The 22,493-nt window shown below is 46.7% G+C and overlaps 1 protein-coding gene across 1 annotated transcript in view; it reads left to right on the top strand.

Annotated features, from left to right (window-relative positions):
• Positions 1–22,493, top strand: part of LOC8040577 (testis-expressed protein 2) — a 51,215-nt gene that overhangs the window by 6,203 nt on the left and 22,519 nt on the right. The window contains exons 2-8 of the mRNA XM_002414327.5: positions 2,823–3,023; positions 4,185–4,443; positions 12,024–12,367; positions 14,484–14,661; positions 17,667–17,927; positions 19,671–19,915; positions 21,314–21,639. Coding sequence (XP_002414372.3) covers positions 2,881–3,023; positions 4,185–4,443; positions 12,024–12,367; positions 14,484–14,661; positions 17,667–17,927; positions 19,671–19,915; positions 21,314–21,639 — 1,756 coding nt within the window. The 5' untranslated portion in view covers positions 2,823–2,880. The remainder of the gene's footprint in view (positions 1–2,822; positions 3,024–4,184; positions 4,444–12,023; positions 12,368–14,483; positions 14,662–17,666; positions 17,928–19,670; positions 19,916–21,313; positions 21,640–22,493) is intronic.

Genomic DNA, 22,493 nt, shown 5'->3' with positions numbered 1-22,493 from the left:
AATTTTTTGTTTTTTTCTATCCACCCTATTTTTAGGTTTTTTAATGTTTTTGCTGAAACACCGGGTGTATGTTACATACATGCATGCAGGGCAATTTATTCAAGACCACAACATTGTCTTCGAGGCATGGCTAAAAGCAATAGGTGCCTGACAGGGCCAAACAACCCTTTCAACTACAGCGGCCAAACAATGCATGTAAGGCAAATTAAAATGCACCGAAAAACAGATGCAAAGAACACCAGAACTGGGGATAGTTTAAGACAATAGTTGACAGTTGGTAAAGTTAAGACCCTAAATTCATGTATGAATTCTTCCAATTGTGTTTCTTTAATCAAGGCCATAATGTTTTTAACTGTATAAACTTTTAATTAATTCATTTTTTTGCCTTTCTTGTTTCTTCTGAAATGCTCCCATGACAATAAGTTTTTATCCTTTGTTTCTCTATCGCTACATGTCAGTAAATGTGTTACTATAAAGAGAGAAAACCTTGGGGCTCCCTTAGTTCATCTAGTGCCTCTATTCTTACAAGGGTCTGGAGAAAGTGTCTTCATAACAGTATGTCTCTCTGGAGACAGTCTTCAGAATTTGAGTCACGTTTCTGCGTCCGAACTGGCGTTATCTGTTGTTTCTGTCCCCGAGTGCAAGTGCGGCACGTTGTGATAACGCAGACAAGGGCAAACATCTGGATAAGAGACACAAGCTTCGATAAAGTATCTGTAATGCGCATGCGCATAATAAAATTAACCAGCTCGTTTCACTCGTGACTGTTAGGCAGGCAGACCTTGAAAACATGGTTCTGTTAAATTATGTTTTAATCAATTTTAAACACTCAAAACTGCCGTTCTGCATCCTTGAGTGGCCCTCAGTGAATGGAGATTTCTCTTTTATCCTTGCACAAAATAGGTTCTCTACAGATTGTTTTAACAAGAGCTATTTTCGTCCTTGATTCAAGGTTTAGCTGATTGGAGCATCTACTGACTTGCCAGTAATTCAGTGTGACATGTGCATCATTACAAAGTTTCCGAAGTTGTTTAGGGTTGCAAAACAATGAAATTATATTCAGTGACCTGCAATAGACCTATTACTAAATGACCCAAGCAGCACAGATTTGACCAATCTTTGGCCAATGGCTCGCAATGGTCCTTTGGCCAGTGGCCAGCCCTTGGCCGATGCCTGGCCTTTCTCTGGCCATTGGCCATCAGCTATCGGCCAACCATTGGCCAATGAATGGCCACTCTTTGGCCACTGGCCAAAAGACTATTGCCAGCCATTGGCCAATGCATGGCCAAAATCCGTGCTGCTTGGGATGCAGGGAACATAGTTACGTGTGCTGCATGTAATGACGTTGGCAGTAGCATTTTTTCGAAGCAAAAATCTAAAACAAGTGGCAGTTTGCACGTGCGTCCACGAGTGCCTTTTTGTTACGATTTCTTTAAAATCTTTAATACAGGCAAGGCGAGCGGGCACAGCGCGTGTAACCATGTTCCCTGCATGCTTCTTGATGCTTGGTTAATTTAACAACAGGTCTATTGACTTCAGTGCAACTTGTTTGGCAGTTCTGGCAAGCAGCATTGCCTCTTTACTCGGCAAGTTTTTCTTAATCACTCAGAAATTGTCTCAACGATCCCCAATCTTCAATTGCCTCGAGGATTGGCGGGCAATTACTTAATTTGTTGATCGGCAACGATGCAAGAGTCTCGGAAACTATCGACAGTTGAGTTCATTTACTGGGCGTTAAGGAATTCAATTAATCCTTGTAAACTTCGTTTATATCCAGAGACAAACCTAATGTCCGCTTGCTAAGCATCGGACCAGCCGACGTTCCTCGACACACTGTTTCGTTCCGACGGCCAGTTAACCCCGGGACACTTCCAATCCACATACAATCAGACCGAAGGTTTTTCCTCATTCACGAGATACAATCTATGCATCATTTACGAGAAAGAGTCGCTTACAACATTTTCTGAATTATTTTAAAGGGATGCTGAACCGAAATCTAGATTCCCCAAAACGCGCAGCAAAAGCGTGCAACGGGATGCTACAAACACTAAAACATCACTCATACAGCAATATCTCTAATGAATGACCGTATTTTTCAAAAAAGGGGGTGCATTTGGCAGAAATGTTGACGTCATGTTTCTCCGAGAAGGAGAGGGAACGGCCTCGCATCTTCTCTGCCTCGCCTCCTTGAGGGAGCGAAGCGAAGAGAGGAGGAAACAAGGTATTGTGACGTCACTCGCCTCGTCGGCCTGGTTCAATCTCGACCTCTTTTTCCAAAAATACGGCCGTCCATTTGAGATATCGCCTTACAAGTAGTGTTGTAGAGATTGTAGCGTCCCGCCTACATCTCCTGCATTGTTTTTTTGAAGTCCAAATTTCGGTTCACCATCCCTTTAAGGCCACAGCAAAAGAATGATACATAAAAAAGGTATGATAATGTACGTGTAGATTGGGAGTTTTCCGGGCTACTTGATAGACGGCGCCAGCGTGCACTCTTGTCTAAAGCCCCCTGACGTGTCTGTCTTACGAGCGACGTCAAATGCGCCAAAGCACGAGACTTGCGTCCAGAAGATGCAAGTCACTGCATTTAGAAAAGTGCTCTCTCTGTTTTTGCCCGGCGACGCCGTAGAAGTATCACGCCATCGCCGGGTGCTATCTTGGCAGCGTCGCAGCAGCGGTAGCAGATGTGGCAGACGCCCATCCTGCAGTCAGAGATGCGTTCCAAGCACCGTAGTCACGAGCGAGCGAGGTGCACTTGAGCACGGTCAAGTGCAAACGTCTGAAACCTGCATTGATGCGAGAGTTTTCTCTTTGCCGGCCAGGGGCGCACACTGAGGGGTTGCTGCCGGTAGCAGACGCCAGTGGCAGCGGCGTCTGCCGATGTCGCACCGGCTGAGCCTGTCCAAGCTGACGGGCAAGCAGGGCCCTCCCCCTGCGGTGCCCGTCATGTCCTTCCGCTACAATCCTTGCGAGGAAGGCATCGAGGAGCTCCAGCCACCCAGTGAACTGGCTGTCCTACCCAGGTGGGTGCCTCGGGCTTGGCTTTACTCTAGGTCGGCTTTGACTTGGCTCTAAAGGGGCATGTGATGGTGCTTTATCGGGTACCTTATTGGGCTGTGAACAGTCTGTGTATGCTCTAAATCAGTTTTTGACTGTACTGATTGTCCGGCGCAGGTTAAGGCTAGTGGGACAAGCTCCTTGTACAAAGCCCTACACTCTTTCCACTTTTGCAGAGCGAAGGCTGGAGAGGAGGAAACCGCTAATTGTGGAGGTTAGAGAGCTTTGCGGGCGGGATTTCACTGTCTTGCATTGTAACTGACTATAGTTTCTTACCTTATTAGGTTGCCCTGCCGTGGTGTATATGTCCGGCTTGACTCTGCTATAAATGTGGGTCTAGTGATGCTTATAAGCATCATTAGACCGGCATTTGGAGATTTGTGTTTGTCCTTTGTCTCTCTTGTTCCCTTCTCCAGGGATTATTTTCGTCCTAATGATGCGTTGTTGGGTACCTCATTGTTCTTTAAAGAGCATTCCTCTTTGCTTTACATCAGTGTTTTATTGTAGTACTTATAGTTTGCTACCTTATTAAGTTGCCCTGTCCTGGCGGATGCATCAGGCTAGGGTTGACTTTGACTTTGGCTCTAAGGCGGGGTACAGTGGACTTCGTTGGGCTTCTTATTGGAAGCCTGGTTCTAGATCCGGTTTTGAGTGTGTTTGGTTAGGCACCTTGAGTTTTGACTGACCTTTGCTTTTCCTCACTCTGGAGAAAGTCCCTTGTCCCCTCAATGTTTGTGTTTGTCTTGCAAGTAGTGTCAAGTGTGCCAAAGCAAAGCCAATGGCGGCATTGCACTTGCTCGATGAACGGGCTTCTGGCGTTCGCACAACGATGCCCATGTCGGTACTCGAAAGAAACGTGAAGCTTGCGACTTTTATCAAGGAGCTTTGGTCACTTCTACCAATGTGGGCCCAAAAACATTGGCAACTGCAAGCCACTACCCTAGAATATACAGTCAAACCTCATTAAATAGAGTATTGCTTATATAAAACTGTTTTTGAATTATCGTAAAAATTCCACGCATTTGAATCTTTACACAAAATAATGTATCAAACTTTGTCGGTCATAAAATGTATATAGTAGTGTTTTGTAAAAGTTTGGAACCATGGATTTGTCTCCGGTCTTGCAGGAATGAATCGGCTCCATCCGTAGTTGGATCCATTGAAGTGGACCGTGCAGGGAAGAGGGCTGGCTCCAGGGACTCCTCTACGGAGCGGGGCACCGTGAAAGAGGGGAAGGAGGATGCCGACTCGAATCGTTTCCTCTCCCTCGCCGACCGAGATCCTCTGGGTGTTTCCGACATCAGCGATGCGCCCGTACGAGTCAACTTGCTCCGGCGTCACTCCCTCGAGAATCTCGCCACCGCCGAGACGGATGCTTTGAAAGCGGTGAGGTCGCTCGCACATGCAGATGGATGATATCGAGTTTAAAGCAAATGCTGGTTATGGGAGGGCATTATTGAATTGAATATTGTCCCCAATGAAAAACAGTGTTCAAAGGGACGGGGCAAAACAATAAAAGAAATTAGTCGTTAGTTGTTTACTGAGAACACAAGTTCGTCTGTTTTTTTTTGCAGGGGTTGTGGTGATGTCGGACCGCCGAGCTGTAATTGGCTCTAATTGAAGGGTAGTGGGCAGACCTCAAAGCAAGCTGGCTTGAGGTCTACCTACTATCCTTCAATCGGAGCCAATCGAAGCTCGACGTTTTGACGTCACCAGAACCCCTGCAAAGGAAGCAGGCAAACTTGCCCTCCACATACAGTGGCAGTTTAGTCCGCCGTAGTATGGCGACGTTGTTCGCTGGAGACAAGAAATTTAGCCAGTGCAGTACGACCACTAGCCTTGGGTCTTGAACGTGCGTCGCGCAGTAGCGATGCACGACCGCACACTGGTACGACGATCGTCAAGATCGAAACGGGCGGGGTAGGGATCGAACCCAGGTCCTGCAGCACGGGCCTTCGCTACACGTGCTCCGGGCTGGGGTGCGCTAGGACACTTGGCCACCCATCCCTTGAACACAGGACAAACACACACTGACTTGCAACTGAAATACATGTTAAAAGAAAGGTCAGGAACACTTGGCAGTGAACTGAAGGAATATAAACACAAGGCATTGTGCAGAAGGGCAAAGAAATACTCAAACAAAAAGAAATGAAAAGAAAAAATGTAGGATAAGGATGACCTTTTTTGTTTGTATATATTGTTTGTTACCATTCCACACAGTGCCTTCTGTTTGTGTTCCTTTATTTTGCTGCCTGGCTCCTCTTCTTTCTCCTTCTTTAATATATATTTAGGTTCTGAGTTAGCACGCGTTTGTCTAGTCTTCCTTCCATTTGTCTGGTCCCTTTTGAGCACTGTTTTTCATTAACGATCGCTAAGTAGCCCAACTTACCACCTCACTGGCAACCACGTGTGTTAGTAATGCACGCGGCTGCCACGGCGCGGAATGTGGATCAAACCCCGTTTGCCCTAGTTCTCTTTGACCAAGCTTTGCTCAGCTGGAAAGTTCCAACCAATTCTCGGCTATCATGGTAAGTTCTGGTTCAGAACATTTCCGAATGCACCATACGTATAAAGGCAAGGCCAACTTGCCGCTTCGTTACCGTCGCCCCTTTGCCGCCGACGCAGGATTTGCAATTTTAGTTACGGGCACAGGTTTGCTCCATTAGACATTTATTTTTAGTTTTAAGTTTATCTCCTCTTTGCTTTTGTGGTGATATAGTAGGGGCTCTTAATTAGTGGTTTGAACCGAAAAGTGCAGCGTCGTTCCTAGCCTCGAAAGTGCTGAGAGCGGTTGTTGTGGCTTTTCTTTGCACTGTGAACATTTTGAATGATGCAGTGCTACTTGTGTGCTACTTGTTTCGAAGTGCCATTTTTGCATGCCCCCAGAAAAATGAAACAGTTGCTGCAGTGCAAATTACTTTGCAAAGCAGCCAGGTTGTGACGAAGAATCTTTTTTTTTTGTTGGGTTTTTCTTATTGAAGGACAGCTCCGATTTGGGATCTTCTAGTTTTCCTCAATTGTGGTAAGACCGGCTCGGGGGTTAGTTTTTGCGGTTTATCGGTATGTGCCGAAAGTGTGCAACCCTACGCATAGGTATTTCCAGGCAAGTTTGCTCATCTTCACGTGACCGAACCAAACAATATCTTTCTCATGCTCGTGACACTCGACCGTCGTGCTCAAACAACACGCTGGTCAAGGTCATGACATCAGATGACACCCCGAGTTGACATCAGATCACGTGTCATCACGGTGCAGCTTAGCGTCATGATGTCTCGCGCCTCCGACGTCATGCGACTGGTATTGTGATGTCACATGACTCTGATGTCACATGACTGATGTCCTGTGACATTAATCTGACTTGCATCGTTATGTTGTGTCATGGTGTCACATGACTGATGTCATGGGACTTTGATGTTGTCAGTGATGTGATTGCTGCGCCAAACTGTGCCAAGTGGCGAACCCTGCTACATCCTGCTACATGTTGCCAAAATATGGGTAATCTGCACCAAGCCTGTGTCAAAAAACCAATTTTGGTTGCCTTTCGAAACCGAAACTAAACTGAGTATTGTGATTGTATATACATTTGACAGCTTGAACCAGGGGAAGATATTCGCGACTCCAACTAACTATAGGTGGCGCCACTCATTTTCCAAGATGGCGGGTTTAGTGAGGGTCGGAGATGCGTGCCGCTGTTGAGCCTGTCTAGTGTGCTGGCTTCACTGAGCGACATAAATTATTTCTGGTAATTCGAGGAAGCTAATGTTTTATGAGCGTAGGTCACCTCTTTAACCTGAAAACAAGAACGGTGTTTAGCTTATTAATTACGGAAGGATGCACGTTTTAATTCTGGAGTGAAACCGAAACTTACCTCTATTTTGAATTTAATTTCTCGACAGATGTCTTAATTTCGGATTCTTTCATGACTCAAGATGTGTCTCACATCGTAATTATTTACTTAGAAAAGTTGTTCGCGGAAACTTTATTTTGTGACATACTGTTCGATCCAGGCTGATATTCGTCGTTGTTGAAAAAATCAGTGCTGATATCTGTGCGTTCTCGCTGCCTTTTTCTCGCTCAGATAATTGTCATGGGAAATAATGACAATTATCCCAGCACAAGAATAAGAGAATAATTCCAATTTTTACAATATGTCCACAAAACGCATAAACTAATAAACGCTGCTCTCACTGCAACAGCCCAAGAGTCAGGCAGCTAAAGTGTGTGTGATTTTATAGCACCGCGTGACGCATAGGACTTCATATTACATCCAGCGTTTAACTGTTTGTCTATCTTGATAACTATGTCAGAGTTTTTCATATGCTAAAAAGAAAACAGAATTATACCTTTCTGGAAAGACTATTATGGTTAAATAGAGTATTCTTGTGATCTTGGCATTAATTAGAGGCATACATTGCCGCGATTTGTATTATAATAATATTAAAATTCACTTATTTGAATAAGTAATTATTCAAGCTCTATTATAATTTTTTGCTTATGATCTAATTTAAACGCGCAAAGAAATATGACAATGAAAACTGTGCTAATTATCATCACTGGTTCCACTTGCTGCATTTTAATTGCAAACAAAATAAAAATAGTCTAAAATCAATGAAAACATTCTAGCTAATGTGAGAAATCCATGTAAAATTACATTAATTGTGGGTAAAGTATAATTGTGCTATCAAAGTTGCGACTTTTGACAATCGGCGAAACGTCCAAAGACGCCGCCAATATACTTTCAGACCAAATGCCCAAAAGTTAAAAAAAAGCCTTTTTTTAATTACAAGTTTTTTCATAACATTTATTTACTTTTGTATTTGCTCGCCGTCGTTTTGCTAATCTCAGCCTTTCCAGATCGAAGGAACGCCTACCTGCTTGCACGTCTGCTCACTGCAGCACGTTTCGTTGCCGTTGGAAGCCGGTGAAACAGTAGTGAGTTTTAATATTGCGCATACAAGCGAATTCAAGCCCTGTGTGTTTGCGTTAGCTTTGCGCGTTCCACACTGCGCGTGCGCGGAGCCTGAAATCGCGGTCTTGGATGGCGCATGACGATGAGGCGCACGCACAACGTGGGGCACGCAACTCTAACGCAAACGCACACCGCTTGCGTTTGCTTCTATGCGCAATACTAAAACTCTCCAGTAAGGTACAATCCCATACCGGCTGCAGCACTACGTTGGGACAGTGTAGAGTGTTGTTTGCATTCGGAAACGACATTTCGCGAGCCATGATCGCGAGCAGTTCCGCCATGCCCGCTGAGCAGGAGAATCGGGGGACCCTCACTAGAGCGCTTCCCGTTTCCGCCGCGGGAGGGCGAGCGTCTAGCTGGAGACGCGAATAGAGAAATTGAGACAGAGGCGGATTTGTGGTCTTAGATTCAGACGCATACGAAGAAAAAGCTTCTGCTGCAAGGGCTAAGAACTTCATTCATGTGGAAGAAAAAAGAAGCAAGAAGTCTAAACCAGCAGCCCTGAAGCTACTTGATAACAACGAGCTTAACAGCCTCAGCACAAAAATAAAGAAAACGAAGAAGGGACACCTGCAAGTTTTTTTCTCAGCAAAAACACATAAGGAAGGCATACCGTTTCGGGCCATTGTGTCAGAAAGAGGAACCTGGCAAGTCCATTTGTCGACGTTCCTGGCGAAACAGTTGTCCTTGATAGAATCCGACGATCCGTACAGAATTAAGAATTCGGAACATTTAATTGAATATCTTAAGAAGAATGGAGAAAGCGTCACATCTGGATTTTCCATCGATATCCAAGATATGTACTACTCAATCCCACACAGAAGACTCATGGCAATTCTCCGATCCACCATCGAGGAGCAGGGCTCTACAGCGTTTCAGAATACTGCTGGACTAAGTGTGAGCACCTTCTTGGAACTATTAGGTGTATGTTTGACTTCCACTGTAGTAGACTTTCAAGATCAACAGTATGTGCAAAAGAGTGGAGTGTGTATTGGGTCTCGGGGTAGCGCCGCAATTGTGTGACTTATTCCTGGGGGCATGCGGAAAGATCATCGCAAGTAATCTGACAGATACAAGGGTCACAGCCATCTTCCGATATGTGGACGATTTTTTAGTACTTTGTGCCACAGAAGGTGACGACCAGAGTGAAGAATGCAAGGATACTATTCTGCAAGTGTTTCAAGAAAGTTGCCCCGAATTGGTGTTCACACATGAATCACCTGTGGACAAAAATATTAAATTCCTAGACCTCGCGCTAATTTTCCAACAAGGGCACGTTTGCTGGAGGTTTTGAACCCCGGTCGGCAAAAGGGTTTCTGCCGTTTACCTCTGGCCACTCAAGAACTATTAAGAGAGGTATCGCCAGCACGGCGTTAGTTTCTGCCTTAAACAAATCATGTAAACACCAGATAGGGCAGAGCTTTGGAAAACAGATGTCACGATTACGGAATTCGGGATACCCAACAAGTATCTTGGTACCCGTTTGTGAGACCATCTGCAGAAACTTGAAGAGTGCAAAGTCGGGCAAAAAAGTAAACGAGGAAACCCGAAGGAAGATCGCTGTGCTACCATACGTTCACGGGATTACGCACAAATTGAAAAAGATCGCCGCGAGGAATGAGATCTAAGTAGTATGCTCCGCGCCTAACAAAGCGTACTCCATGTGCAGACGAGTTAACAACAGAACAGGCAAAGAAAAAACGTGCGACATTGCCCACAGAACACAATATGTACCATGCATGACAGGAGTGGTTTACAACATTCCCCTTTCATGCGGGAAGTGCTACATCGGCCAGACGGGCCGATGCATTATTGACAGAGCCCGCGAGCACGCAGCATCCCTTCAAGGAACGTCGGCAGGGCATCTTGCAGCTCATTGCAGGACTTGCCACTGCAGTGCAGCGTTCAAGGACATAACCATCCTAGCCAGTAATAACAATACTCATGCGCGCGAGATGCTCGAGGCACTTGCTATCGAAGAACAAGCGAGTGGGTGCGTCAGCACCCCGTCCATCACTATTCACAAAAAGGAGAGACAATATCTACGGTGCGTCACGGTCCAGAAAATGGCAGTATGAGCTTGTGGCGGGTGAATTTAAAATATTAGTTTAGGTTTAGGTAATGTGAAAATTTTGTAAACATACACATGCATTATTATATTAGTATAATAGGTTTTAATATGTAATAATTTTTGTTGGTGTCTGAAAACACGCAAGGAAAAAGAAGTTCCCACTAAATAATCGTTGGTAGTCAGCTGTCTATTCTCTCCTGTCTCAATTTCTCTATATCTTCCCCTGGTTCAAGCTGTCAAATATATATACAAGTATGTACCAACAAGCTCCACTATCAACCGTTATTGTGATTGAGCATGCGTGTGTTTCCTGGCGCAAGCGGCTGTCCGACACAAAGTACCCTGTATCACTCGTCCACCCGGTCTTGCATGGTTTTCCCGTTGTCTTGCGTTTCCCGCTCTCGTCGTTTCGCCTCATGAGTCTCGTCTCGCGTCTTCTTTAAAAATATTTTCAACAATAGACGCGGGTGTGTGCGGACGCTTCGACGCTATTATGCCAAGTACTAGCAATGCCGTCATTCTGTCAAACGAAACCACATGTTTTTGCGCAGCGGGAGTTATTTTGTGAGCTGAAGCACTCGCTTCTAAAAGCAATGGCCGTGAAAATATTTGGTCCCTACCTTCCAGTCACCGTGGTCGAACAACGTCGGGTGTTACTGTCCCAACGTTGCTGCAGATATGACACTTTCTGTTTCTATTCTCGTATAAAAACATTCCTGTTCACAAGAACATTCCTGTTCATGTGTAAATCATACGTTACTACAAAACCGCCTCTTTAACTCAAAGACTGCAGTGTCGAAGTATTGATTACTTAGGTTTCTCGCGGTGGTCTTTCTTTCGGGAGGGACCCCGGCACGTGAAAAACTTGCCGCGAAAGGAAGTTGGTGAAAAGTGAGCTAATGCAAAGAAAGCAAAGTCGGCACGCTGAACCCGCACAGTGTGCTTGTTTCTCTCGAGTTCAGTCGTTGCACAAAGCGCTCCAAGATATTTTCTACCCTGGCTCGCAATGTCTTGCATCGATGCGCTCAGGTTAATTTTTTTTTGTGTGTTTAGCTTGTGCCTTATTTGCCGGCCTGGCAAGCACGCGCAATTGGACTGCTTTTTGTTGTGTGCCCGGCAGTTACATTTTGCATACAATTTTGGGAATCAGTTGGCGACGGAGCGGAGTGGCATGGTTATGGCTTCAACCGAACAGGCCTTGTCTTCGCTCGCGCCACGAAGCACGCGCAATTGCAAGCTTGTCGAAGTTGCCCTCACATGTATGCGAACATGATTGTACGACAGAGACACTAGCCGGAATGCTTGCAATCCATTGTTTTATGCTTGCTTACTGTTAATGAAAGTCTGGTACGCTTGCAACCAGTAAAACGGTGGCAAGCGGTTTTTTGGAATTGCTCAGCAACGCCTACAGCACTGTACACTTGTGGGATATCTGATCAGTAAAAACACAGGCAGCGAATTCTGTCACAACACGTCACATCAGAACACAACACAACTCAAAGTGCCTTTGTGTTGTGTTTAAAGCAAATATGTTTATTTTTCTAAGATTATCTGCTCCAAAAGTCACTTTTGCTGCTCTGAAACAGTCTCGGCTGCTCTAAAAACTGCTTTAGCTGCTCCAAAACACTGGTTTGTTTGTTCCAAAGGCCACGTTTGCTGCTCCAAGACACTGTTTCGGCTGCTCCGAAAGGTGCTCCAAAATGGCTTAGGCCAATCACATCACGGTGTTGCGACTGACGTCATGTCACGTGACTGATGTCATGTGACATTGAGGTTGTGACTGATGTCATGTGACTAATGTTGTGATATGACTTTATGTGACTGACGCACACACAGCATGTGTCCAGCTCTTTCGTAGCGCGTTTTGCGCATCTCCGACTCTGTCAGACGAGATCGAGACGCGCCTAAGTTCCTCTGCTTCCGCAGGAGTCATCGCCCGTCAAGGAGTCCGTCAAGGAGTACCTCTCCAAATTCGGCAAGCGGTCTGCCGCAGCCACCGACACAACGGCCGCCGGCGTCCTTCTCGTAGACCCCAAGCTTGTGCGGACGACGCCGGAGCCGACGGAGAAGTGGTATTCGGGCCTGGGGCGCCTCGCCAAGCGACTCGAAGAGCGGAGGCATCCCAGCGGCCGCCCCAAGAAGGAGGACGACACTAAGCTCGCGCCGCTGGTGGGAAAAGAGGACTCTGACGATGAGGCGTCGCGGTCCGAGACGCCGGTGGAAGAGGGGCAAGACATGGCGGAGCAGACGGAGGACGTCGCGGGGACGAGGTAACGAGAGCGCAACAGTAGTGCTGCATATCGACTTCGGTTTAATCATCCTGGAAGGAACTTTGATGCTGTGCACTCTGTGGGGTGGGGATCTAGCGCAAAAAATGAACGGCGAAGGTTGCTGAATAACGGTTTGATTAATGATGAATGAGAGACATTGTACTTAAAGTACTACTTCAAGTACCGTAAAATACCGGGCAAGCACCCACTCATAATTTTGAGATAATCGTGAAAAAATGGGAGATGGGCGCTTGTCCGGTCATCAATTCTACATATAAATGCACTGTGCATATTTTCTCAGATCTTACAAATTTGGGTATGGGCACTTAATGTGGTATGGGCGGATGCACGGTATTCTACGGTAGGTTTAGAAAACTTGCACTTTTGTTAAAGTACATTTTCCGAATGTGTGCTTGTACTTCACTTAGATTTTTTTTTTTTTTTGTACTTTTTGAGGGAAGTACAACTTCCAAGTTCAAAGTACATTTCCCCAAATTTGGCCTTGTCTAATTTGTTTTGCAAAATGATGCCTTGTCAACAAATGAGTGCCTCATAACTTGATTGTGTTAAATAGTTCATCAGCGAGAGTAAAACAACTGTTATCTAATATTCGCCGTCATTTTCGAAAATAAATGATGCTCACCCAATTACCCAGTGCCAACGCATGCCACTAAAAAAAAGAAAACACTATAGGGGAATGAAAAGGCACCATGAAAGATAGTGTTAAAAGGTACTTCTACTTTACTTTAAAAGTACACTGTATTTATAGTAGTTTACTTCAAGTAAGAGTAACTAAACAGGCGAGCTGGTTGATTTTACATACAGTAAACTTTCGTTAATTCAACCTCGATGGAACCTTGAAATTTGGTTGAATTATCCGAAGGATTGAATTAAAAAAAAGGACAGAAAGACTGTTAAAATTAAACTTCCTTTTAATGTCCAAAGTACTCACAGATGGTCTGATGCCGTCTGCACTTAAAACGCGTGTCCATAAGCATGCTTAGGAGAGCAGCGTCAGCGTAACTAAACGTCACGTCCCCGGAAAATCGCCAAGCCAAAATCAGCTCAGGTACAAAAAAAAAAAAAAAAAAGGGGGAAAAGAGAATTTGCGTTTTCTGATGCGCAAGATGGACCGCACACAATGCTACAGACTACAGAGAAACGCTTTGAGAGCGCGCGCTGAGAAAGCTTCAAGCCTACTTTGGCACCGAGCGCCCAGACCGTAGGCAACAAAAAAAAAAACCAACAACGAAAAAAAGGGAAAGAGAAGTTACGCTTTTCCGTATGCAAGATGGAGCGGAGCGCACACGATGCTACAGAAAAACGCTTTGAGAGCGTGCGCTGGCTCGTGCGCGCCCGACCACGTGATATGTTCTCCACGCTCCTCCAGCCAGATTGGTGGCACTTGCTCGTGTCATTCGCTTTGCTACAGTCCATCTCAGCGGCGTAGAAGAGCAGGCGCATATTTCCGCATGTTCGGCTTTGCTGCAAAGGGCTTGTGTTTCACCGTACGGTGGTGGTTTTTCTGCCGTGGTGCCGTGCAATGTGACCCCGCGCACATTTGCTCGGGACGAATTATCTGATACGGAGTCTTCCCGAGTTCAAACTTTTGAACTTTCCCCTCATAGAAATGTATGGGCGCTCGCCGGGACTTTTGAACACGATCGAATTAAACGAAAAGTCGAATTAACCGAGGTTGAACTAACGAAAGTTTACTGTATTTGAAAAAAAACCGAAGACAAACGGACGAACAAGGTGATAAACACGAAACGTCTTAACATTTGAGACGTTTTGTGTTTGTCCCCTTCTTTGGGAGGGGGAGGGGGGAGGCGGCGGGGGGCGGGGCGGCAATTGCCCTTCAGACAGTTCAAGCATTTAATGGAGTGAATACGGGGGACGGGGCACGAAATCGCTGTTGCTACCCCCACAATAACCACCCCCATCTCCCGAATAGTTCCGACACCTCTGGCCATACACATGCAGGAGGGACCCTTGGAGGGTCCTGGGCAGCGTCTTTGGTTTGTGCCCAAGAAAAGCTGCACGGGTAACGGGAAAAAAATAATGCGCGACGGATTACGAAGAGATGCTAAAGGATTCTCTCTCTTTGGACTCGCAGGTGCACGACGCTGCCTTCGGGGAAGAGGGAGGACCATCTGGACCCTGACCTGGACACTTGGGAGTTTGTTGAACAGGTCGAGAATCCGCAGAAGTCCACAACAGTTCAGCTGGGGGATCGGCCCCCGCCCAGGTTGCCCCTCAAAATCCCCGGTCCCAATCTTGCGGCAGTCGCCAAGGTTTGTGTAGTTCGGTTTGCCGACGTTCCGTAAAATCCCGAGAGATGCCCCACCCCCGAAAAGTAACCCTGTTTTTGGCGCGATTTGCTCTTTTCTTTTGAACACCGAATGATGGCCCACTCCTTGTGATCGTTGTGTTTAGATCGATGATGACCCCGGCGGAAACGTGTCCAGTTAACTAGGGCGGGATTTAAGCAAACATTGCTGACTGAGAAGCACAGCCATCTTTACTCCACTGCCCCTGACTGCGATAACGAGTTTGGCAAAGACATATACTCTAAAAATAGCTTTTTTTTCTTTTTTTTTTGCTCGCACATTAAAAGTTGGCTTACTTATTTTCGCCAAATTTTCTCTCGAATTTAGGTGGGCTATCTCAAGGGATTTTTCGGTAGTTGGAACTTGTTTCGTTGAAGTAGATGCAATGGTTTCGTGGAAGTAGATGCAATAGGCCATATGCGAAATATAGAGCGCCATCTAGTAGCGCGCCGAGAACTACGTCCGCCATCTTGTTAGGGGCGAGAAAACGAAACCAGAGACCCGACCGGCAAAGACCCCATGTAAACAAGCGACCGCGCTTCGTGCGAGAGATGCGATGCCAACGATTGCTGCGTTCCGCTGCAAATGCACCCATAAACCTTTGATTCGTGCGTTACGTGAACGCAAACGTGAACAGGGTTCACCTTTTTTTTTTTGTTAATTGAGAAGCAGTTTTTCACAAAAACAATCAGTGACAACGCGAAGAAACATGCGGACGTTATCACGTGGCGTGAAGCCATTTCCAACTATTGAACTGGGACCTAATCTTTTCACGAAGTTGTACTAAATTTGTTTATAACTTTTTTCGTTTATGTGCGGTGTAGTGCCGGTTTGCGTTTTTCTTGATACGCCAGCAACTCAATGCATGCGGACGAGACCAAGGCTGTTAAGCGAGCAAAAAGGTGGCAGTTTTAATAATCTACTCCGCCAACCATAATTCAAGATGCGTATGGTTCACAGTGGTATGGTTAGGTTCATCGCAGTGGCTAAAACTTCGATGTCGGCGGCCGCAAAACCTTACCTTGCGGACGTCGAATAAAGCAACACGGGCGGTGCCAACTTCAATTTACAACCTCCTTTTATTTCTTTTTTTTTTCTTTTTGTCGTAGCCGAGGTAGAAATTTTGTTTTGCGCAAAGAAACTCGGGGTAGTTTTGAGAAAGTCACTGCAGTTATACCGTCAGGGTTGAACAAACCTTCACAAATAGCGCAACATCCGTCAACTGTGCTTGAAGTCAATGCTATCTGAAACCAATTTTAGCCCTTTGCAACGCTTGAAAAATATTGCCCAGGGCACAGTTTGTTTTAGAAGAACACAGAGTATTCCACCAAAAAACTTTCCGCCAGTAACAACTAAAAAAATAATAATTTTGAGTCATGTATTCGCGTGGAGCAGAATACCGCTAAACAGTACGACCTCAAGCGTATTCGCATCGAAAAAGAATGAAAGGTGTTCTCAAAGAAGAAAGGCATGACGACCTAGTCCTTTCGGAGGCCTGTGCACACGCTGGCGACAACAAGCTTCCACAGCGAAGGCTTGGTCCGCTGCTTCGACGAGGTTGTCGCCAGCGTGCACAGGCCTCCGAGAGCTTTGTCACACAGTTGCGGTAGGTTGTTTAAACTGTTCGTCCACAAAATATGGTTAGAAGGCGGAAAACAGTTGCTGCACCATCACACATTGCCCGTATGCGGCTGTCTCCGATGCCTCCACCGTGCTTCGGTCCCGACAACGCTTGCCAACATACAAATGGCGACGCTCTCAGTGTTGTCAGACCACAAAGCAATTTCGCATAAGGTCTATTGAATAGGATGCTTCCTGTAGCACCTTCCCCACAAACCAAGGGTTCTCTTTTTTTTTTTTTTTGTGATAAACTTGTATTTGCATTGACTGGCGATTAAGAAACCCCTCCCTGTATCAGCAGTGAAAAATTCTGGCAATGCAGAAATGTGGGGACCTCGGGATCAACAGTAAAGATGTTTTTTTTATGTTTGGGTATATATGTTTCGGTTATATTTATGCATCAATGGATAATCTATCCTACTGAAATAGTCGCCGACCGATTTTTCGGACGCCAAGAATTCGGCCTTGTTAGATATTGTGGATCTAAGAGAAGAACCGTGACCTGCCCGAAAGAAATAGTGCATATTCACGACCGATGTTTCGGACAGCTTGAAGTCAGAAAGTTCGATTTTTTGGACAAAACTGTTGCGAGCAATCAGCGAAAAACACCACCGAGAAGCGGCCATTTTGGATTCTATGTTGGCTGCACATGGATTGGCTTTGTTTGACAGTGCTATTTGGGTACCGCGAAGTCGTACCGCTAAGTAACACTGTACGGCTTTTTTTTCTCTAGCTGCGCATAATTATCATCATCATCATCATTGTTACCATTTTTCTTTGTTCATTTGCAATTGTAGTCGCAGACTTGCGCCTCATCTCAATCTCGATCTTGTCTCTATGAATCGTGTTTTCGGACTACGCTGGCTTGGATGTCATTGTCCTATCTGCTCCGCCACCACAATGGGTCGCTAAGAAGTGCAGAAAGTACTCGACCATAATGCTAGAAAACAAGGGGCAGTGATTGCTCTCCGGCCAAACCTGCTCACTTGCGGGCAACAGAGGAGGACCGTTTCCGAAGGACGCTCTTCCTTGGAGCTTGCCAATTCTAAAAGATCTAAGTGTGATAAGTCTATGTCAGTGTTAATGTGTGCGAGTGCTGGTGTAAGTGTAAGTGTTGGTGTGTCTTAGTGTTAGTTTGTGGGGTAGTGCTAGCGTCAACGGGATGAATGATGCTAGTTAATCCTAAAGATTTAGGTATGATCAGTGCATGTTAGTGCTAGTGTTAATGTGTGTGGGTGCTGGTGTAGGTGCAAGTGCTTTGCATCCTAGTGTAGTTTGTGTGTGTTAGTGTTAGTGCGAGTGCTACTGTGGGTTAGCGCTGGCGTCAACGGAAGAAACAACGACTGCAGGCCGTGCTGGAGAGCAATGGGATCCTCATGTCGATGGCAGTGGGGGTCTCGGCGGTCGTCCTGCCCCTGCCCTCCTTCCTGAGCGGCCTCATCGTGGGCTGCGTCGTCTCTCTCCTCGTCTTCTCCCTCGCCTGGTTCATGTACGTGCCCACCCGGAGACGGCACCTCTTCGAGATCCCGGACTACCGCAAGATGGCTCCGCTGAGGGTGCCACACCAAGTGGGGGGCGACAGTGGGCGCAACGACGTCACCTCGTACGAGGTAGGTCGCCGTCTGTTTGCTGCCATGACACTCGCCATCTGTTGGTGAGAAGGTCGGGCCATAGTGGCTACGTAAGTGGCTACATAAGAAACCCTCTACTAGCCCCAGCCGAACGGCTGGGGCTAGTGGTTAGTGACCACAACGACAATGATGCCGTGCGGAGCCGTTCGACTTTGCGCGGCATCATTGTCGTCATCCTCTTGGTCGTAGTTCTAAAGGTAGCCACTCGGAGCACAGCGGTTGAATCTCCTCCCCAATAGTCCCCGATGGGGGAAGAACGGCGGGGAAGAGCTTCGGTTGCCCTGCCTCTTGCGCGAGTTTCCTACTTTCGACGATGCTTGGACGTCTCGTGAGCCCCGAACGGCACAGTCAAAAAAGGGCAGAGTGTACCGAGTGCATGCCAAAGATCGGGCGTTCGAAAGACACAACCTGCCACCCTCACTCACTGTGTAACTACAGGCCGCTGTCTCCTGGCTCCCGAAAACCCGGAGGTAGTTTTCATCAAGATACGGAAGATCTTGGGGAGTTGTCGTAGTGGCTTGTTATACCTTCAGTCAAGGTATGGAAGATCTCTCCGAGCACTTTTGTAGCGACTTGTGCCGAGACGCTTTCTCTCGAAGAGCTGAAATTACAAAAAGATGGGAGTGTGTTAATATTCAAAATTTCTGGACGTTCCTTCTTTGCCTGATGCTTCGTTGCTTTGTTGAACATTTGACGGAAGCTGAATGTTCATAAAGTGTTGAATGGTAAATGCTCGAATAGAGTATGACTAATTTTGAAAATATTTGATTTGTATTCGAAATTTTTGAATATTCGCACACACTAATAAAAAGCTACCTAGTTACTAAAGAAATTTTTTTTTTGGGGGGGGGGGGGGGGGTTATACAAATTTTACAGCACCAAAAAAAAAAACTGATTTCATTGCCATAAAAATGTCAATGTTGCCTCAGTGACTTATATGTTTTCCTCGAAACATAGATGTTGCCATAGCAATCGGAGCATTGCCATTTCAGCATAAATGTTGCTGCAACGTAAATGTTGCTTCAAGTACATAAACATTCCCTTTATAACATGTTACCATAGCAATGTAAACATTATTGTGACGTAAACATTGCCTCAATGACATAAATCAGTTGTTCTCAACCACTGATGTTTTGGGACCCTTTCTGGATCGGCGAAAGTGATGGCGGACCATCCATAGGGGGTGGGGGTTTTATGATTGCAATGACAAAAGGGTAAATGAAGGAAATTAAATGTGTTCAAACCGACTTTGCAGCTGTGAAATATAAAATAACCAACCCTACTCACTCAGTGCACATGGTTTTGTCTGTTTAGTTTTTTAAGGCAGCCAGCATGAATAAAAGAAAAAGTTTTAGTGCTCGGCTTAGCTGATTGTCCGAGGCTTCGGGGACAAGAAGGCCTTCCAGGACCGAAAAGGGTCCGGAAGGCCTTCTCTGGAACCACTGACATAAATGTTCCCTTTGAAACGTAGACGTCGCCATAGCAGTGAAAACATTGCCATTTCGGCGCAAATGTTGCTGTAACGTAGGTGTCGCCTCAGTTACATGTTCCCCTTGCAGCATACACGTTGCCGTAGCAACGCAAGCGTTGTTGATTCAGCACAAACCTTTGCCGTAATGCAAACGTTGCCTCAACGGCCTAAACATTCCTCTCGCAACGTAAGTGTTGCCATGGCAGCGGATACCTGAACATGCCCGGTCTCGGTCGGCCGCGTTCTTGCAGGGCTGGATGTGCCAGCTCCCCTTCGAGACCGAGTACCACATCGAGACGCACCACATGAACAACACCCAGTCGGTGCACCTGGTCCTGGTGGGCTCGACGTTGCGGCTACGTCGCCCCAAGCACGCCATGCCCCGCCGGGCCATGTGGAACGAGAAGAGGCCGGAGCCCCTGTTCGTCGGCCAGCGCCACTTTAACCTCGCTGCAGCCAAAGTCATGCTCCTGCCCGAGAAGCTCTCCAAGGAAAGGTGGGTGACGCCGCAGCACCGGAACGAATTTCTCGCTGGTCCGGAAACTCCGGTAGTTTCTACCCTGCGTGAAGCGCAGGTCCGTCTGCTTCTTGCAAGGGGGTTGCGGTGACGTCGGAAAGCCGAGCTCCGATTGGCTCGATTGTAAGGATAGGTGGTAGACCTCGAGGCGGCTAGCATTGAGGTCGACCCGCCGTCCTTCCGGTCGAGTCATTCGGAGCTCGGCGCTCCGACGTCACCGCAACTCCTGCGCAAGAAGTGGACAAACTTGCGCTCTGCATACTGTCGAGACCGGTTATAACAAAGTCGGTTATAACGAAATAGCGGCTAACGCGAAGCAATCACAGTTGCCCATTCCCTTTTGCACTTCGTTATAACCAATGTTGGTTATAACGAAATAGCGGATATAGCAAAGCGATTTCTGATTCCCGTTGACTTCGTTATAACCAGTCTCGACAGTAGTATGTCCGAGCACAGCCGACGCCAAGACCCGGTGGCGCCAACAAAGCGGCGCCACGAGCGCATCGTCGAGGCGCTCATTGTTTTTGCGTGTTTGTTATTAAGCCGCTAATAACAATCGAACAGTCGCACGCTTCTTTTTGCAATAGGCAGAAAGAAGTGCACGATCACGGTACGTTCATCATGCGTGACTGGTTTAGCAGGTAATAGCACACACACATAGGTGACAAGCACCGTGATGACACACTTTTGGCGCTGCTTTATTGGCGCCACTGGAATATGGCCTTGGCCATGGCTCGGTTATTGTGTGAAACGAAGCACTGTAAACTTTGTCAGCACAAGTAACAACCATTCTAAAAAGAACATAAAAAAAAAAAAAAAATTTTATTTGAGCAGATGTAGCATTTTTTGCGTGGCGTTTCGATTACAACGAAGTAACGTGACCTCTCGGTCTCGTGTGTAGATGGCTTTTCCAATTGTCCTTCTTTTCAATGGGTCCGTGGAGTCCTACGAAAAAGCAGACGTGTCCAGCGACTTTCCCTACGGCAACTTTTCCGCACCCCTGTCCGTCCGTCGGGTTCTCCGAGCGATCCGAACGGTCGACTCCCCAAATCGGCAGCGCGCTTCTGGCACTTTAATTTGTCTCCAGGGAAGCCTCTCCCGTAGTGCCGACAAGAAGTAATCTATCGACCGTGGTGACTGTGGCGGCGAAAGCAAGGATGCTACCCCATTTTACGGTGCCTGGAATGAGTTTTCGTCCGGTGCATTTACCGTCCTATCCAACTCGTGCATTGAAAGCGGTCCCTAAGCGGCAACAGGCGACGCCCCATTCTTCCGGACTGCACCGGGCTCTAAACAACGCGCAAACGGACCACCGCGTAACGGGCCCCATTGTGTTTTCTCGTACGGGCGTGTCTGGTGACCGGCATTCGTCCGCAGGCTGTGGAACAGGAAGTACCCCATCTGCCTGCTGGTGCCGTCCGAAGAGCACTACAGCCAGCAGACGAAGGATCCCTGGGCGTCGCTCCCCGACAGCCCGTCTTGCTCGCCGGACGACGACCTGCCAAGGGAGTACCGGGACTGCGGCACCGCGGGCAGGGACGCCGCTGCCGCCAAGGACGCCTCCGCCAAGGACGGTGGCCGGGAGTCGGGCGCCAAGGACGGGCAGTCTCCGTCCGACCACGAGGTCCTTTACCTCTTTGCGCGGACGTGCCGGGAGAAAGAGGAGTGGTTTCGGCGATTCCAGCAGGCCATACGGTCTTCGAGTGAGTGAATGAGAGTTGCCGTTTTGCGGGGTTGGCTTGCAACCAGTACTGTAGATCTTTTTTAGATTTTATTTAGGTTAGACAGTACATATTACCTGCATAAAGCCAGGTCTGATGATGCCTCGATGCCGCTGTAAAACAGAAAAGTAACAATTCATCGTTGGCAGCATCCAAACAAAATGGAATGAAAAACACTGTAATGAACTACAGCATGGGCTCTCGGATGGGTTCCCAGGAACCCAAGGCCCTCAGTGCCCTCTAGTGTTCCCCAAGCATCCACTCGATCGTCCCCACCCCAGGCAAAGCATCTTTCTGGTTCAAGCGACATTTTAGCTATGAACTAATGCACTGCGGTAGAATGTTGATGATACAATCATAATTATTAGTCTTGTGCGAATAGTGGATTTTGAGTTCGAAGCGAATTCGATGCGAATAGCGGTTTTGGCCGAATATTTTCGAATCGAATATCGAATAGTTTTTCCACGCCTTTCACTACCATTGCATAATGCTTAGGCAAAAAAACCAGCTAAACTTGTGAAGGTTGTTTCACTTGTTCATTTATAAGCTAAGTTTAGTCCATCTATATTTATGAACTGTGACCTCAGAAGGTCTGATGTCTTCGGATGGCAAGTAAACGACGGATTTGACATAAAATGAATCCTGTAAAGATGGCCAACTATAACCAATGGTGTTAATTTACAAATATTGCTATATAAAATATTCTTTCTTTATTCTCGAGGTAAAAAGAATGAATCGTGCATGATGAACGCAGGTTGTGAGGGCATCTCTGCCTAACATAGAATACTCTTGCATAACAGTTTAATTTTAAACCTTTTGCTGCAATGTAGATATAC

This window comes from Ixodes scapularis, unplaced genomic scaffold (genome assembly GCF_016920785.2).
Source record: "Ixodes scapularis isolate PalLabHiFi unplaced genomic scaffold, ASM1692078v2 PGA_scaffold6__148_contigs__length_123643588, whole genome shotgun sequence".
NCBI classification, from domain to species: domain Eukaryota; kingdom Metazoa; phylum Arthropoda; class Arachnida; order Ixodida; family Ixodidae; genus Ixodes; species Ixodes scapularis.
The sequence above is the reverse complement of the archived record's forward strand: the minus strand, read 5'-3'. Positions and strand labels throughout refer to the sequence as shown.